This window comes from Vanellus vanellus, assembly GCF_965231255.1.
Source record: "Vanellus vanellus genome assembly, chromosome: 1".
Lineage (NCBI taxonomy): Eukaryota > Metazoa > Chordata > Aves > Charadriiformes > Charadriidae > Vanellus > Vanellus vanellus.
The window spans coordinates 89,615,850-89,632,787 of NC_138905.1; the positions used below are offsets into that span (position 1 = coordinate 89,615,850).

General features: G+C 40.4%; 1 protein-coding gene across 1 annotated transcript in view; it reads left to right on the forward strand.

Annotated features, from left to right (window-relative positions):
• Positions 1 to 2,959: 2,959 nt before the first annotated feature.
• Positions 2,960 to 16,938, forward strand: part of SPAG17 (sperm associated antigen 17) — a gene marked incomplete at its 5' end in the record, with an annotated part of 116,281 nt that continues 102,302 nt past the window's right edge. Inside the window, 3 exons of the mRNA XM_082485761.1 lie at positions 2,960 to 3,070; positions 11,292 to 11,432; positions 11,825 to 11,884. Of these exons, the coding sequence (XP_082341887.1) occupies positions 2,960 to 3,070; positions 11,292 to 11,432; positions 11,825 to 11,884 (312 nt within the window). The remainder of the gene's footprint in view (positions 3,071 to 11,291; positions 11,433 to 11,824; positions 11,885 to 16,938) is intronic.

Genomic DNA, 16,938 nt, shown 5'->3' on the forward strand with positions numbered 1-16,938 from the left:
ATTATTTAAGATCCAAAACCTTTACTAGTTCTTTAGTCAACTGTAGTCTTGCAGGAAATCAGGTAGAGAAGACATGACTTTTACAACTAGTAATGCCTTTCCACTCACAACGCTTTACTGGAGAACAAGTAAGTGCAAATGTTCTTTAAGTCACCCTAAAATAAAAGGAAAAAAAAACCCAATTTTCTTCTTCCTGAAGGAGGCAAAGAATATACCTAATTTTTAAACATTCCTTCTATATTATTATTAGAAGTGTGGGCACAGGAACACATTATTGTGTCTAACTACTCTGCAGTACTAACCATGCACACTCTCTTACCCTCCAGTGTAAACTCAGAATACACAGGGTCATTAACCCCTCTTCCAGGGAAAGGCAAGCTACCTTCTTTTTACACATATTATTATTCAGAATTGCAAGTGTGTTGCAAATTCACAGGTTTGGTCACTCCACTCTCATTTGTTCATGTATTCACACACTATGTTTTCTAATAAGACACAAAATAAAAGGCTGCCTCTATGATTTTTAGGTTGCCATTTGCCCTGAAAATCTCACCATAAATATTTTTGTCATACACAAAATCATCACAGATTCGCCCATTAACTCTCATACTAACGGTAGACTAAATTTTGCTACGTGGAAATGTCAGGCTTACACGTGCACATCCTTTTCTTTTTGCAGAAGGTACCCCAAACTGTGTATTGCTCTCTGGAGCCTTAATTTGCCTATTCTTCTCATCTGTGGTCTACCAGTATAGTTGAATTACATTCCGTTTTGTTAATACAAGCTTTAAGATTGCAGCAACTTCATCTTTTAGTTCTCAGAAGGAAGCTGGAGGTTTTCAGATGGCTCAGAGACAACTGGGTGTTTTATAGTCCAGACCATATAATACAGCCAAACAAAGGCTGTATTATATATTTTTGATTTGTCTCCTTTGTCAGTTGGAGGATTTAACCAAGAGCGTTTCAGAGATCTGGTTTACAGCTTGGCCTACAAGCATCTTTGGCAGCACAACCGAATGGACAGGGACAAGCAGCCAAACGGGAGACGTCTTTAGCTGACTTCACTACTGTAGAACCTATTTTAGGACTATATGCTAGGGCCCTTTGTGACAGGAAATAAATAAAATTTCTTTCTTGCCTTTGTTTGGGAGAGTGGTGGAGGTCATTTTAAATGAACTGGTATAAACTCCCAGTGATCGGCTGTCCTACTTCAGCTTGACTTGCTACTTGCTACAGCATCCAACAACAATAAACAGCAAGTTATCTAGATGCGTATACTAAGACGGTAAGCCAGTTCATGGTTCTCACAGCTACTGAGCATGTTCTCAGAGCTGTTTGTAGACTGACATCTGTCTTTCTGGTTTTTAACCTTCCTGATGATCCTGAGCATACAGATCCAGGTGTGGGCATAATTAAGCAGTTGTCATCTCCCACAGACATCACAGTAGTGCATATTTCCAGCCATACCATTAGGATATGTGTGCATAGCCCTCTCCCACTGGTCATCCTGAAGCTTACATCCAGCCCTGAAAGCTGAGCCATGAAAAATCAGAAGGGTCGTTTACAGTAAGGTTGGCACCATTATCTGTGCATTCTGCCCCATATCTCTGTCCTGTTCTGCTGCAGCGACTGGTGATCCTGCCCTGTTCCTCCTCATGCTCTCTCAGTGCTCCTCAGCAGGCACAGGCTGCATATCCAAGACTTTAATGAAGAACCAGGGTATGGTGGGAATGTCACACTGCCTGTTTCTGTGAACAATTGAAGTCTGATTTTTTTTCTGGACAACAAACGAAAACCTCAAAAAGAGAAAGATGGACACCAGCCAAGAAACAGGGTGGGGGAAAATGTTTATGGATGTTGGCAAATCTACTGTGCAGCTTTCCCATGTTATAAACTACATCATTGTCTGCAAACCCGGGGAAGATACCCGTCTGCAAACTAAGATGATACGAGACTTGCCTGTTACATCCCCTATGAACGTAAATTCCTACTTCTCCGCTAAAACCATGTTATTAAGGGTCTTTTATTCGGCTAGGTCGGTATCATCCCAGAGTGAAATTCTGACTAAAGCAAGTCACAAACGCTGCACAGTGGGGCTTTAAGGCTCCGTCAAAATTAAAATAAAGATTTGGAGGCTCTGAGCAGCCCTGGTCGGTATAAGGGGGTGGGGGAAGGGCAGCATGTGGTTTGGGGTATTTTCACCAAATGTTAAATCACACAGAATATTTCACTCGTCTCCAGTGTGAGATCACGACATGACTCCTCTGTAATGAATTCTTTATCTTGGCAGCTCTCCTGCTTTCTCCCAACTGTGCCTCCCTCTCCCCTTCTGGTCCCAGTGCCGTAACATATGGTAGTATTTGGAGAGCGATGCCGGCCGGGGAGCACACCCGCCCGCCCGCCCGCACCTGCGCGCTCCCCCGCCTCGCTGCTCCGCAGGCGGCCGCGCTCCGGGCCCGCTCCAGCGCCGCGGCCTCAGCTCGCTCCTCCGCCCGGCCTCGCCGAGAGCCGCCGGCGGCCTGGTTTTGCGTGGCCCTTGGGAATGCGGCATTCCCTTCGGTGGCTATGCGACGCTGCGCGGCCCGGGCCCTTCCCACCCCGCCTCGGCGAGGCCGTGCTGGAGGCGGCTCCGGCAGCAGCTGCCCTCTCATGGCGATGCAAAGCGGCCGAAGGGCAACAAGGCTCCTTGCCGACCCATCAGAAACCCCGCTAGGCGAGATGGCCGCCGTCGGCCCGGCCCGGCCCGGGCACACGCACCCGGCCCCGCCGAGCACGGAGGCTGCCCCAGGCGGGCACAGCGCTCCCCCCCGCGGGCGGGAGGCACGTACCACACGAACCGCCCCGCCGGTTGGGGCAGCGAGGGCGCGGCCGGAAGGCATCGCCCCGCGGGAGCCGGTCGCCACGGCGACGCGTGGGGCTTGCCAGCCAGCCAGCCCGCCCACAGGCCGCCCGCCCCGCCATGGGCCCGAAACGGCCCAAGACCGGCGGGGTCGCCTCGGCGGCCCCTGCCGAGGTGGGGGCCGCGGCCAAGAGCTGGGAGGCCGCGCTGGTGTCCGCCCACCTCGAGGAGGTGAAGGCAGCCGAGGGTCAGGGCAGGGGCCGCCCGTGGCGTAGCGGGGCGGGCGGGCCCTGGGACTTGAAGGTCGGGGGGAGACCAGGCCTGAGGCGGCCCTGGCCGCTCCTCCGGCCTGGTCGTAGCAGTGCCGCCGCTGGCGGGTGGGGGGGGGGGGTCCGCCGGGTCCCCAGGGTGGCCCCGGGGCAGGGCCGCGGGTCGTCCCGACGTGCGGTGGAGCTGCTTCTTCGTTGCTCCCCCGTCCCGTCCCCTGAGCAGCGGCCCAGCGGGTTTCTTGCTTTTCCTCCTCGGCACTTTTCTTTCTGGGGCTCTGGGTGCCAGGTTTTGGCTCGGAGTGAACTTTTTATAAACTGCTGAACAACGAGGTTTGATGGAGGTGCTGACACAGCATTAACTGTAGCGTTGAAAATGCGAGGCTGTAATTTTCCTCGAGTGTGTGCAACTAAAAGGCACTCTTTTTCTTCTTTTTTTTTTTTTTTTTTTTTACAGTGTGTGAGGATCTAAAGGCATATTTAGGTTTCCAGGTTCTGTGTAAGCAATGTAATTCTAATAAATCTTGACTTGCAAGAGAGAATTTGGTTTCAAAATAGGGTAGTAGTTTAGCAAACAATAATATTTATCTAGCATGTATTTATCTAGAGCTGCTTCTGCAAGTGAGACAAATGACTTTCATGGCTTCCTTGTTTGGTGGGTTCCTGTTGTAGCCTGTTAAAAAAACGAGGGTGGTTTTTGTTGTTGTTGCTGTGTTCTGGGCTTTATTTTTTTTTAACGTGCCAGCAGTTCTGGCTAAGCATGAGGACTTTTGAATTCAGGAAGAGGCTTTTAAACTGGTTAATCAGTTTTCCAGAAAATGCCCCAGATGTCCAAAAATGTCTTAAATTTTACTTTTATTTGGTAGTAACCATATAGTACAAGTTTAGCCAAACAAAATCACTTTTTGAAGTAAGCTGCTCAGCTGAAGCTGTTGTTTTCCATTTTTCCCCAGAATGTAGATTTTTCGGTAGAGTTCAAAGGCACTTGAGCCCTTTCTTGGTTGTGAATCTCACCCCTAGTCTAGGAGAACCTCCCTGAAGCATGAGAAGGGGGTGGAGGTCCAATCTCCATCACCTACTCAGTTCCTGACCTTTCTCCCGTGCTTACTAGCGAGGTGCCAATTAGTGATTTTTTTTTTTTTTTTTTTTTTATGGTGCTGTTTACTGTGGTTGTGGATATTGTCCAGTGAATTCACTGAACAAGGTGCTTTGTTTTCTCTGCTGCTTCTACATGTAATTTATTACATTTGTGATAAATTGTAATTTGTAATTTGCAAACCATTATATCGAAGTATTTTAAAAGGTAGGCAATAAAATGCTCAAAATTTAGGAAATGCCAGAATTAGGATTATTCAGGACCACACATTGAGGCAGATGGAAAGAAATGTTGAATATGTTCACTGAATGGGTCAAGAATTATGTAGGAAAAAAATATGTGATCACCTAATTAAAGATTATCGTAATGCCTATACCCATGGGGGCTGAATTAAGATTCCTTGGTTCCTTAATTCTGGTATTGTCCAACTGTTCTCTGTTCCAGTTAAGCCTTCTCGGTCTTGCTGTTAGCAGAGCCTTGGGAACATAGGAAAAACTGTCTCCCTGCTGCGGTCAGCTTGAACTCGGGTTCTGTGGTGCTGGGCAGCCGCTGAAATTTCTTGTTGCAGGAAAATTCTTATTTAGCTCTTATATTCATGGGCAGGAGTGTACTCAGTGCAAAACAAATCTCTCCTGAGCATGTGTGAATCAAGATTCATCAAGTATGGCCAAATGTGGGTATAGTTAATGTAAATAAATGTGCTCTGTGAAAGTACATCTTTGACACAAGTATGGCTGTGCTGCCAAATTTAGTTCCTTCCTCTTGAACACAGAGGGAATTGAATATCTTAATTACCTAATCACATAGGGTTTTTTATAAAAGGATAAACATGAGTTTTAAAAATGAAATCTCATTCTGCAAATAGCCTAACCTCACTATTCTCTCCCCCTCCACCCCAGTAATGTTATAGCATACAAGATTAAAACTCGAGTATATAAAGGTCAGGAACTGAAAACAGCCTGTAAAAGAGCGTGTTGAGCAACTTTAATTGTAGGTGTCACGAGACACAGTGTGCAAAATTACTTCTTACTCGTCCTCAATATTATATGTGATATGCCATATGATTCTGAAATTATTTGGTAGATGACAGGAGCTCCTAGCAATTAGGTAAATTTCGCTCCTTGTAGTTTGTGTATAAAGAGATTTTAAATCTTTTACTTGTGTTAATTTAGAGAATATTCTTTCCCTTTAGTGGAATCAAAGGGAATTTACTAGAACTGGTTTTAAATTGTACCAGATAGACTGAGCAATGAAATTTCACATTTTAATGTGTGTTTATGACTCTAAAATATTTTATTAGTCTGATCTATGAAAAGGAGTCATTTTACCAGTGGTGTTAAGATTTTATGGGCGGGTATGCTAACTAAAATATGATTTAAATGGTATTTACAAACCAAGTAATTGCTTTTACTAAATGCACTGTGAAAACTGGCAAACAGACAACTTAAAAACATGTACAGAGGAAATATGGATTTTGCAAAGCCTCACATTATAGTTTATATACATATTTTTTGTTTCTAATATGCTACGTAGAAGAACATGGGGCTGCAAGTTGTATTTGCCTTCAGATATTTATCAAGATATTTTGATTGGGTTCACTGCAGTATTAAATTACAAAACATAAATTAAGATTCTTAGTTTTAAACTTGGCATGCTTGAAGTAGTTTAAGGGTGATATTTGCCAAGTGAAAGGTGAATTCTGGGCAATTATAACCCTTAATTGAAATAACTGTCATGTATTATGTGTTCTTATTAGCTAGTATAACTAAGCATAGCAAGTGGAAGCCACGTTCTGCTGTGACTTTCCATCTGTATGGTCTCTCTCATTTTACTGTCATTTTAGGGCCTGAAAATGGAACTGAAATTAAACCTTGTAAAACCATTAAAAATGTTCTGAATAGGATGACTCCACTTTTGATTACTATATATACTGCATCCTCTTCAGAGAGGAATTAACATTCAATTGAGCTTTGAAACTCTCTAACCTGCCCAGATTATACAGCAAAATATCAGGCTCTTAAAATCAGAATCCATTAGTAATGTGTGTGTGTGTCAATCAGCAAATAATGAAAGTGGATGTAAAGATTTCTTAGGAGCGATGCCCTACATTTTGATGCTAGGGCTACAAAATTGCTGATGAGCAACCTTTCCCAGGAATGCCAGCTGTATTTACTGATTTACAAGCTCCCTCATTGTTGAAAGCAAAGAGTGCTAGAGGTAATATTGCTCTAAGTGTTCATAAATCACTAATAAATCTCATTATTTCTGAGGCATTACTTAAAAATCAGGAGATTAAAGAGCTCTTGCTGTTTGATGCTCAAATGTTTGGAGTTTAAGTTGAAAACATTTGAAAAATGTTTCTATTCAGCCATTACAGTTAAATTTGAAATTGTGCTGCAGTTAAATGAATCTACTAGTTGCAGCACTAAGAAAAAAGCAACATCAAAACCCAATCAGTGAAACAAAAACAACCCCCCCGTTAAATACCACAAGAATAAGTAATGATGCAAAATGACAGATACTCAGATCACCTGGAAATGGGGGTGGGGTGAGATGACTGCTTAAGGCTTTTCCTGGCCAAAGAGAAACTGGTACTGCAAAAATAAAAAATATACCCGACTTGTTCGAATATCTTCTCTAGAACAGCTGCACTTTGATGTTTAGGAAATGACGCAGAGAAAACAAGATATAGTTAAAAAGGAAACAAAATTTTGTGAGCTGCATCTGCTTTTTTCTTCAATGGGAATTGAAGTTAGTTTTTTTTTTAACATACCTATGCTATTCCAGTACTACTGTGACAAATAAAATATGTAGGCTATGTGTGCTGGTTTTTAACAGTTGGAAAAAATCACATTACAGAGGGACACAAGGGAGGCTTGAGAACAAAATCTGGAGAAGGTGAGACACCTTTTAAGTTTTCTGAAAACAAGGATTTGGGAAAACTGCTAGCTGCGGAATTAGGTGGATCTTGCTAGGATTGGGGAACATACAAGCTTCCTACACAGATGGTTAATCAAACACTGAGAGAGACTTTGGTGTGTTTCAACTCTTGATGTGGCGAAGGGTTTTAAAACGGCGGGGACAGTTGTCCATTATGGCAATGATTGTCACTGGGTGTTTTCCAGTGAGAATGGTCTGGCCTCCCTTTAATTGGAACTTGTTTCAGATTGTTTAAGAAGTATTCAGTTACCAATGCTGCATTTCCAGCTTCAGGTTTTTTTTTTTTCATTCATGTTTGAATCAGCAGTGTTGATTCTGTGGGTTATCCACTCCCTGCATTTTGGTCGTCTTTTTTCACAGTACGTAATGCTTGTGTTATACTCTCAGTGGCAGCCTCCCTAGACTGTTTCCATGCCTTTCCAGTAGTTATTTTTATGGTTTTCTCTATCCTGTTCTTTAAGCTGGGTACCTCATTTGAGGTAGCCTTAGGGTCACTAATCTGTCCTCTTTCAGATCCTTTCTCAGGTCTCACTTCTACAATAACATTTGAAAGAATTAAACTAAGTAGAGGACCAGTTGTACACTGAGGGAGAAAATATTTTTAAAGTAACCATATACATTTTACTACTTTTCCTTCTCATTTTTATGTTGTGATTTTAGGTGGTGAGCTGTAGAAGCAGGGTCTGTTTCTTCTCTATCCTTCCAGTGCCTTGAACATTAAGGATACTGTTACAGTATTGATAATATAAGGGAAATATTGCAAAAATAATAGCTTTTTAAGGTCAGAAAAGAGCATAGTCAATTAAACACCTAAAACTGTATTCTAATGCTGCACATTCACTGTCCTTATTGACTTCAGTTGCTGTTCTCAATGTTCAACCTTTCTGAAAAATGATCTTCGAGGGCCTGAAAATTGATCAGTCTAGGAATAGATGACATGCTATTAATGACTCTGGGAATTCTGGATCATTATTCCCTGGTAAAGTGTGTGTAGCTATTTCTGGTATTTATCTAGCTCCAACTCCCAGGTATTGCATCTTTGTTTGCAAAGGGAATATTTTTTCTTCATTTTGCAGCTAGGAAGCTATGGGCTATCTGTTTAAATACTGTTTAATATTATATATGTATTAATATTAAATTAATATATATGTAATACTTATTATGTATACTTGTAAATTAATATATATGTAATACTGTTTAAATTTTTATGCAGAAGACATTTTATCAAGTTGCATATACTGCTGTAGAATTAAGTTAGGTGGGGTTATAATTTTCACTACCACTTATCTTGTAGAGGCTGATTCCATGTATTTTATTTTTAACATACTAGCCAGTGTTTTGCCTATGCTATAAATATTCCCCAAAATTCTTTCTCCGTTGCTTATAGTGCCTTTCCAAGGAATGCGTAATTGTCATGAAGGAGAGTCTCATTACTCAGACATAACTGAAAGTGCCTGGGAAGTATTAGATGGGCTAGAGAATAAGGATTTAGAGAAGGAATCGGGATGGAGAAAGCTGGAAAGGGATCAGATAATGAAACTGCGGACTAGCTGGACAAGGCGACTGAGGATGAGAGCTAGAGGAGCAAGTAACGGATGTGGGAAGCATTAGGAGAAGTGGCAGAACTCAGATGAGGAACAGAGAATGGAAATGGAAGGAGAGATGAGCTGAGGACAGTTGAGACTGAGGGGTGGAAAGATCAAGAAGAGACAGGACTGTAAGGAGGACAGGTTTCACAGGCATCGTTGTTGCAGGATGATGTTAATCAGTGCTAAGCAGGTTTAATTTCTGGTCACCAAGACACCAGCATGATTTACAAAGGAACTGAAGAAGGCATAAGGCAGAGATCTTAGGACTCTCCGATGGAGATTTCTTTGCATATGTGAAGAACTGCAGAAGTTGTGGGAGCAGGCGCTCTATTGCTGCTGGACCATGCTTCCCCTAGCACCTAGAGGAGAAACTGACATTCCTGAGTTTTGCTGTTCTTGAGCTGTCTGGGAGGCTTATTGGGCCTCGTTCCCCTCTTTTTGTGGTCCTCACCAAAGTGGACACTGTAGTGATATCAGTTGCTCCATTAGCTCATGTCACAGGTGGACAGTTGTTCTAAAGGCTCCATCTCTGCTGGCAAGCCCTGGGAACACCAAAATACTGCCACATGAGAACATTTCCATCTCAATTCTGAAAGGCTAGAAAATTATGCATTTGCACGCAGATATATGTCATCCCCCCAACTAGAAAGGGGGAAAAGAAATGCAGTGTGCTTGGCGCAGTCCCCACACAGGCCGTTGCTGCCACTGCTTCTCCATTGAGCAGTGTCTGCTGCCCCAGGTCAGCTGGACACTCTCCTTTCATAAATTCCATCATGTTTGCATGCTGCTAGAGCATCAGATATGCTTGTACTCTCCTGCATATTGTAATTCTAAAAACCTAAGGTTTATTTTGTGCTGCTATAAAACATCAAGGAAACTTATGATGTGTGGAACTGTAGGCACCCTTTTGGATTATCTGCTCTGTAGCTACTTGCAGTTTCAGAAGACTACACTTAGTGACCCGTGTGATCTTTCCATCTTTGTTGTTTCTCTGAATATTCTGTGGTTGAAGAAATGGGGCATGTATGTATAATCACATCGTGCCATATTCATGTGACGTTATGCTTTTCTACCTTAAGGGTATGGCAAACTGTTTCCCTCCATGCAAGCATTTACTAGTTTGAAACTTATGTCAACTGTTGCTTTCTCCCATCCCAAGTCATCAGTATTCAAATTGCAAACATTTTGGTAGGCTTTTTTTCAGCTAAGAGGAGGAGCAAATGAAGAAGGGTACAGTAAGACTGGAAAAAGAAACTTCTCCTTTTACCATTTACATCTAACTTTTTTTTTGGAACAGTCCTTTCCCTCATTGATCATCAACTCAGATTTTGTTCCTCTTTTCCACAAAGACTTTGTATGTAATATACACATATGAAAATATTTCCATCAAAACCCTAAAGTTACCACCCTCTCTTAAATTTGTTTTTAAAATATTTCTCTGCTATGATGCCCACTGGACTGGTATGTGATTCTGCTTAGCTTGGTCCTGATGGCGTGACAATGTTTTGGGACTACCTTAATCTTAATGAAGCTCTTTCCACATTTACCTTTATGCACCTTTATTGATATCCTTGCAGTTTCCACAAGCAGATGTGCAATGAAAAAAAATAATTTGGTGATCCCTGAAGAGTGTACAGCACAACCATTGGAAGTGCTTATGGTTCAGGCACCACTGATACTGATAGAGAATACTCTGGAGTGACATGTTAGTGTGCTGGAGATAGCCACTGGCTTTGTGAAAGGGATTCCAGTAGGTTAAAGCAGAAGAAATGGAAATAATAGTAACCAGTAAAAGTGATTTAAATGACGTAATTTTGAAGCTTTTGGGGATGTATATCACTAAATAATGTGTTCCATTCTTCTATTGTTCTGCATTTCTGCTGAAATCAGATTTTGTTCCGTAAAAATATGTGTATTTTACTGCAAATGTTTGAAAACTGCTAGTGTTTTTCATTTGTCAATACTGTAGTGAAATATAACTTGCCATTGATAAATATTTTTCCTTAGTTCAGAATACTTAGTGAAACCGTGTAAGAACCATGGTATGCATAAATAGAACCTCATAAAATATGCAAATAATGCTACAATTTTCAGAAAACAGTATGTGGGCATCATCTAATTCCCAGGATGAGGGAACTGAAATTTGTTTGGGTTTTGATTATTTTTTTTCTACAGCAAATAATCACAATAATACATATATTCAAAATGTGCTTCTTGTTTGCTTACTCAACTGTCAAATCTGCAGATGTCATTTAAAAGTTACTTTATCTTTGTGTGATGCTAATGCAGCGTTTGCCTGCCGGGGAGGTTTGTAGAGGTTGTTAGGAGGCATTTGTGTTTTCCATAGCATAATGCTGCCACCTGATGGCAGAAAGAATTGGGACAAAGTAGTGTGTACTTTCCCGGGTTGTATGCAGTTTATTTCACTGTGATTCATACAGTGATGTTTAGTATGTCTTAAAGAGGGTAACCATCTCTACAGGATTACTCCTTGAAACTTCACAGAAGCACTTTTGTTTCCTTGACTTTTAATACCTTAAATGTTTTATTTTGGCAAGTAGGATGACTGGAAGCCTAGCATTGCTTTCATTGTTGGAACCAAAATTGAGGATGAAATCCACACCAAGGCCCTGTCTCTTGCTGTGCGGGTGCCACAGCGGAAGCTCTTCAGCGTGGTAACGCGTGAAGACATTTTCAGCCAGGTATTCCAAGAAAGGAACTTCTAATAACAAACCAAACCCTAGATCTCGTTTCTAGGTACTAACTTCTTCGGTCTGTTATGACGATAAATTTCATATTCAGTTGAATGACATTGTGGAAGTTTTAGAAATTACACTAATTCATAGGAGTTTAAAATGGAAAAAGAAAAGCTTACTGTATAAGCTGCTCTGCTCCCTGTAAATAGTGAGATTTTGTTACGGACTTTTCTTCAAGGTGCTGATCACAAAAGCTCCCTCCCTAAGGTACAGGCGTACCATAAGATGATTTCTCACTGTTTTGGAGTGAGTGTAGTGTTTTCAAAAGGGAATAACAAGTAAAATAATTTCTGTAAACTTAAAATCTTCTCACAGTAGAATGTTTTATTTTCTTGCAGATCAGAGAATCTGGGAATCAAAAGGGAAAAAAGGTTAAGGATGTGCCTATGTACTATGAGGTAGGTTAAAACATATATTGCAGAGTCAGTGCTCTTTTACACTGAAGTAAATACAGCTGTGTGACTATGTTATGCATACCTGAATCAATGCAAATCTACTGGATGTAGCTGGTAAAAACATTCAACCATCTAGACACTTAAACTGCTTTATCTTTGTGGTACCAACACTGTTCTGTTGGACTGCTAATCAAGTGAGGATCAAGATGTCTTTGTAGGGATATGAGTTTTATTATGTTAAGGCTATGTTATCTGGTCATATTTTGATGGTGGTGTCACAAATTTCAGAAAAATGATTAGAGACTGCTCTCTTAGATGCTCCCAGTAATTTAGAGACTTATACCTTCATTTGTGGGAATGCAGTCCCATAAATGAATCACCGTTTCTGTGTGTATCCATTATAATCTCAGTTTGATGTTAAATTCTAACCTGGTTCGTCTAGTGGGGTATGTCAGTGGGGTTAGGAATCATGCTTAGTACAAAGAGTACTTCCTCCTACCTTGTTAATGTTTTACTTACAGCTTGTGAAAGGTTATAAAATCCTGTGATTAATTAGAAGATTGTTTAAAATTTTCTCAGGTAGAGTTTTATGGGCCTGCAGACCTGGAGCATAAAGAATTTTGGATCCCTCTAAAAAGATCTTGTTTGCGTTTTAGTTCTGCAATGACTAATAAACTTTTTATGTGTCTCAGGTTTTGGTGGACTTTATAACAGGTCTTTTTAGTTGCAGTCTGTTTTTCAGTAATGCCAGACTACTATCTGAACAAGTCCCTTTGGAATTATTTACCACTGACATGACTGTGAAATTTATGCAATTAACCCACTTCGTTTAGGACTAGCCTCCCAGGCAAACTCACCCTTATATTACCTGGTGTGTAAAACCTCTTCAGTTCTACTGACAGAAGGATTTTGAAGTCTAGCTCTAAGCAGAAGCTTTGTATGATACCTGTATTTAATTATTAAGAGCAATTTTCCTTGTGAAGTGGATACTTATTAAATTCCAGCTGTCAGTGCTGTGTCTCATTAGCTACTTACTTTACTCCTCAAAGACATTTTTTTCCTCCCCTCCTTTAACAGAGAATATAAAATGCCTTTTCTGACCTTTTGCTTGGACTCGGTTTCCGTTCTGGCTGTAGCAAATTAAAAGATTGATCATGTTGCCACAAGCATTAAGATCCTGCCTCTCTGGGCAGAATTTGCTCCTGAGCGGTCACTTAATGTGCAACTAGCTTGCGCATTCAAAGCTTTCACTGCAGTAAGGGTAAACAAGTACGAGGGTAGCACAGAACACAGGGTTGTGGAATGTCCTTCTCTCAGAAGAGAAGGAGCATTTCTTGTCTTCACTGCGTAGAGTTCCATCCTCGGTGGTAGGATTCAACACGCTGGCATTTCCACAAGCACATATTAATTTCTAGGGAGACTGTAAATGAGATTCCTGACGTTTAATGGTCTTTGAACATATGACGTGTACATGTGTGAGAATTTGGGACTGCTGATGTGCACAGTAATGTGGTTATTAGTGGTATTAATAGTAACGTTGTTCCCCATGTCATTGGTCTTGCATATTGTGTCTAGTGGAATGCAGGGGGTTTTAATAATTATCTCAGTGCAGCAGTCTGCAGTGCCTACAAGTCAAGAAACTTCAACAAACTGCCCTTGGTATATTGTAAACTAATGACATATCATACTAAAATAATTCTAAATGAATTTTTTTTTTTAATTGAAAATTCTGGTGAGATTGAGTTCAGGGACTTCTGTGGAAGGATTATTTTTTTTCCTTGTAAAAGTTGTTTTCCAGTTTTGTTGGACTCGCTGGGAAAGGGTCAAGAAAGTTGCCTTTGTGTTACACAGGAAGTTTTGAGAAGGAATCTTGTCCCATACTCCCAAGGGAACAAGCTGGACCTGGGGAGTAGTACCATGGTGAGAAAAGATCGTGAAAGAAGATGGAGCCTCTTGTGGCCCTTTCATGTGAGAAGACTGGAAGTAGATAGATGGTGCTCCCCAAAATGGACAGTTGAATAAGGGACATGGCCATGAGAGGGAGAGAGATGTGGAACCATTTTGTGGTTCTCTCAGATAAGCTGAGATGCTTGGGATAAATGGTCATGGAAAGATGAAGAAGGCACAAGTGGCAGAGAGCAGTTTTGTTTGGATGGGGATCCCAGAACAGTGCCTTCAAAATGTGTCCTTGTGTTTGTGAAGCTAACAAAATTGAAGTCCTTCCACACTACTCTGACTTATCTCCAGGACAAGCCATTCTGTGTAACCAAAAATATTTAATTGTAATTCAAAATATTAATCTTTATTCCATTACCTGTCAAGAATTAATAGATTAATTCTGGTTTCTCACAGCAAGGCTTCTACCTATAGTCAAACTGAAAAATATAATAAAATCAGGTGTCAAATCCAAATTGTTGTCCATTCTCATCCTGGAATTCTGTGAGACTGGAGCAGAATAAATCAGTTGTGAATAAGTATTTCTCAGCTGTTAATCACTGAGTAGACTGCTAACTAATTCTACTGGTTTCTCCTACGCTTTGAGGATAGGAGGCAGCATGAGCAGTGTGCACTGCACTCTGGAAATCCTCACTAGACTTATGATTCCTTGAGGACAGGTATAGGTGAATACAAGTTAGAAAAGCGCCTATGCATGGCAGAATTTTATATATGTATAGATAAAAAAAAAAAAAAAATCAAAGGAAAAAAAAAAAAAATGAAACCAAACCTAAAGGAGTAAATGCATCTTCTGCTAGGCTTGTATAGAATGCTGTGGAAGCATGGGAGCATACTTTAAGTAGAAAAGTTGGGCACAGCCCAAGGGAAGAGGCCATTACAGAAATGGAATGAAGTCTGTGATAGCAGCAAATCCCGTAACTTGCCAGGGGGTGGGAGGAGGAGGTGACCAGGGAAGGTATTTATATTGGAAAGGAAGAGATAAATGGACTGTCTGGGCTTTGGACCTCAAATGTACTGGAATCGTTTGTTGTAGTTGAAAGTTTCCTGCAAGTGATTTTATTTTTATTTCTGTTATCCTGCACCCTGTCTTTAAAGATGCCTTTTTTCTCCTCTTCGTCTGTCCTTCCCCTGCAAGACACAGGGATTTGAAGAGTTTTCCTTCTTCCTTTGTCTCTAGTAAACCGACCCAATTCTTTCTGTGTTCTCAGTCTAGGCTGGAAAGGGCTCGGTCAATGCCTAGTATTTTAGGCTTACATCGTTACGGTTTACGCTGTTCTGGCTTACAAGAGGATTTAGATGGGAGTTATGTCACTCCTCTGAGAGCTAATTTTTCAGGTCAGGTGTGAAAACTTCAGACTTGTTCTTCAAGTGTAAATGGGATCTGGTTTCTCAAGAGACCATAGAGAATGCTACAGAAATAAATATATATATGCACAAAATAAGATCACTGAATTGTTTTCATTCTTCTTTTTTGGTGAGAAAGGCTACTGACAAGAAGGTTTCTAAACACTAGCCCAAGAGTTGGATTTCTTACCAGTGTTGCTATCAGCAGTTTTTGTGTTATGTGAAATTAGTAGATAGATTTGATTGGCAGAAGAGACTATTGTCACCTGTAGCACAGGTCACTGTGGTTTTTTTTTGTTTGTTTCCAAAAATAATCTATGTGTTGAAATTTTTTAAAATCAAGATTGCATATTTTTTTCTAAATGATTGAAAACAATTGAGAATCTGCTACAACTTTGTTTCTGGGGAGGACCTTTCCTGATGAAAGTTGCTTCTAGTTTCAGTGTAAATGTATGTTTCAATATATGGCTTGCAGCCATATTTACTAAATTAAATAAGATCTTGCAATTAATCTTCCCTGTGTAGAAACTTTGATTGTGCTAATTTTCCCTTAATCTTTCTCTTTATTTAGCTATGTGTAATAAGTTCCTTCATGGTTTCTTTTTTCCATTCTTGAATAATTTTTGTGAATCTTCTCCAACAAACATTTAGAATTCACTATTTTTATTTAATTGTGGACACTGAACTGACTTAGTGTTTTTGTTATATACCTATCAAATACAAGCTTAACATAATGCATGTACTCCTATTTGATAGCTCATTGTGTACAAACCTGAAGGTTGCGTGAGTTATCTTGGCTGCTGCCTTGCACTGAGGGCTAATTTTGGACTGATTGATTCATCCTTGACCAATGAGTCCTTCCCAAAGTTACCGCTTTACAGGTTTTCTATCCTGTAAATTCGGCCTGGTTTCTTTCTTCTGAGGTATGAGTCTTCTAATTTTACAAAATCAAATTGTATTGCTTTCTTGCTCTATGCTGACTACATTCACCAAATCTATTTGTATGAATGAGTTTTCCACTACATTCTTTATATCTCTCATGGTTACTGTGTCTTCTGGAGCTCTTATAATTGGAGACTTTATGTCTTTTCCCAGATCACTGACAAACTTCTAAATAGAGTAGTCTCGGTATGTTGTATACTTCAGACCCCACAAGAAACTCACCTGTTTGGTGATAACTCCTTGTTTGTAATTGCCTTTTTAGATTTGCCAGTTAATGAGTTTTAATCTTTGTCACTGCTTTCTAAATCAATAGTCAAAGAATACTTAGGGAATTCTGCTTTTCACTATACCATATTATCTGTTTCAACCAATCTTACCAGAGAAAGCTATTCTCTTTGTGAGAAGGCCACCTTCTTTTTTCTTTTTTCTTTTTTTTTTTTCCTCAAAAAGAACAAAATTGAATTGGTAATAATTATTTTACCCTCTTTTTATTTTTTGTTCATAGAATCCTCTGATAGGACATTAAGGAAATAATATCAGCTCTTCTGTTATTCTGCAATGATTAGCATTACATTGCCAGTACTTAAAATACATAAGTTATTCTAGTTTCCCTTTTTTAAGCCTTGGTGTGACATCAACTTTCTTTTATTTACTGTAAAACTGCCCTTGTTCTCCAAGAGTGGGTTAAAGTCAATATTCAGCATCCAGAGCTCTTCAGCTACCTGTTTTTAATACCTCTTCGATTACATTGTCAAGGTCTACTGGGTTTTGGTATGCCTAGCTTTAGAAGCTGCCCTTTTGCAACTTCCTATTGA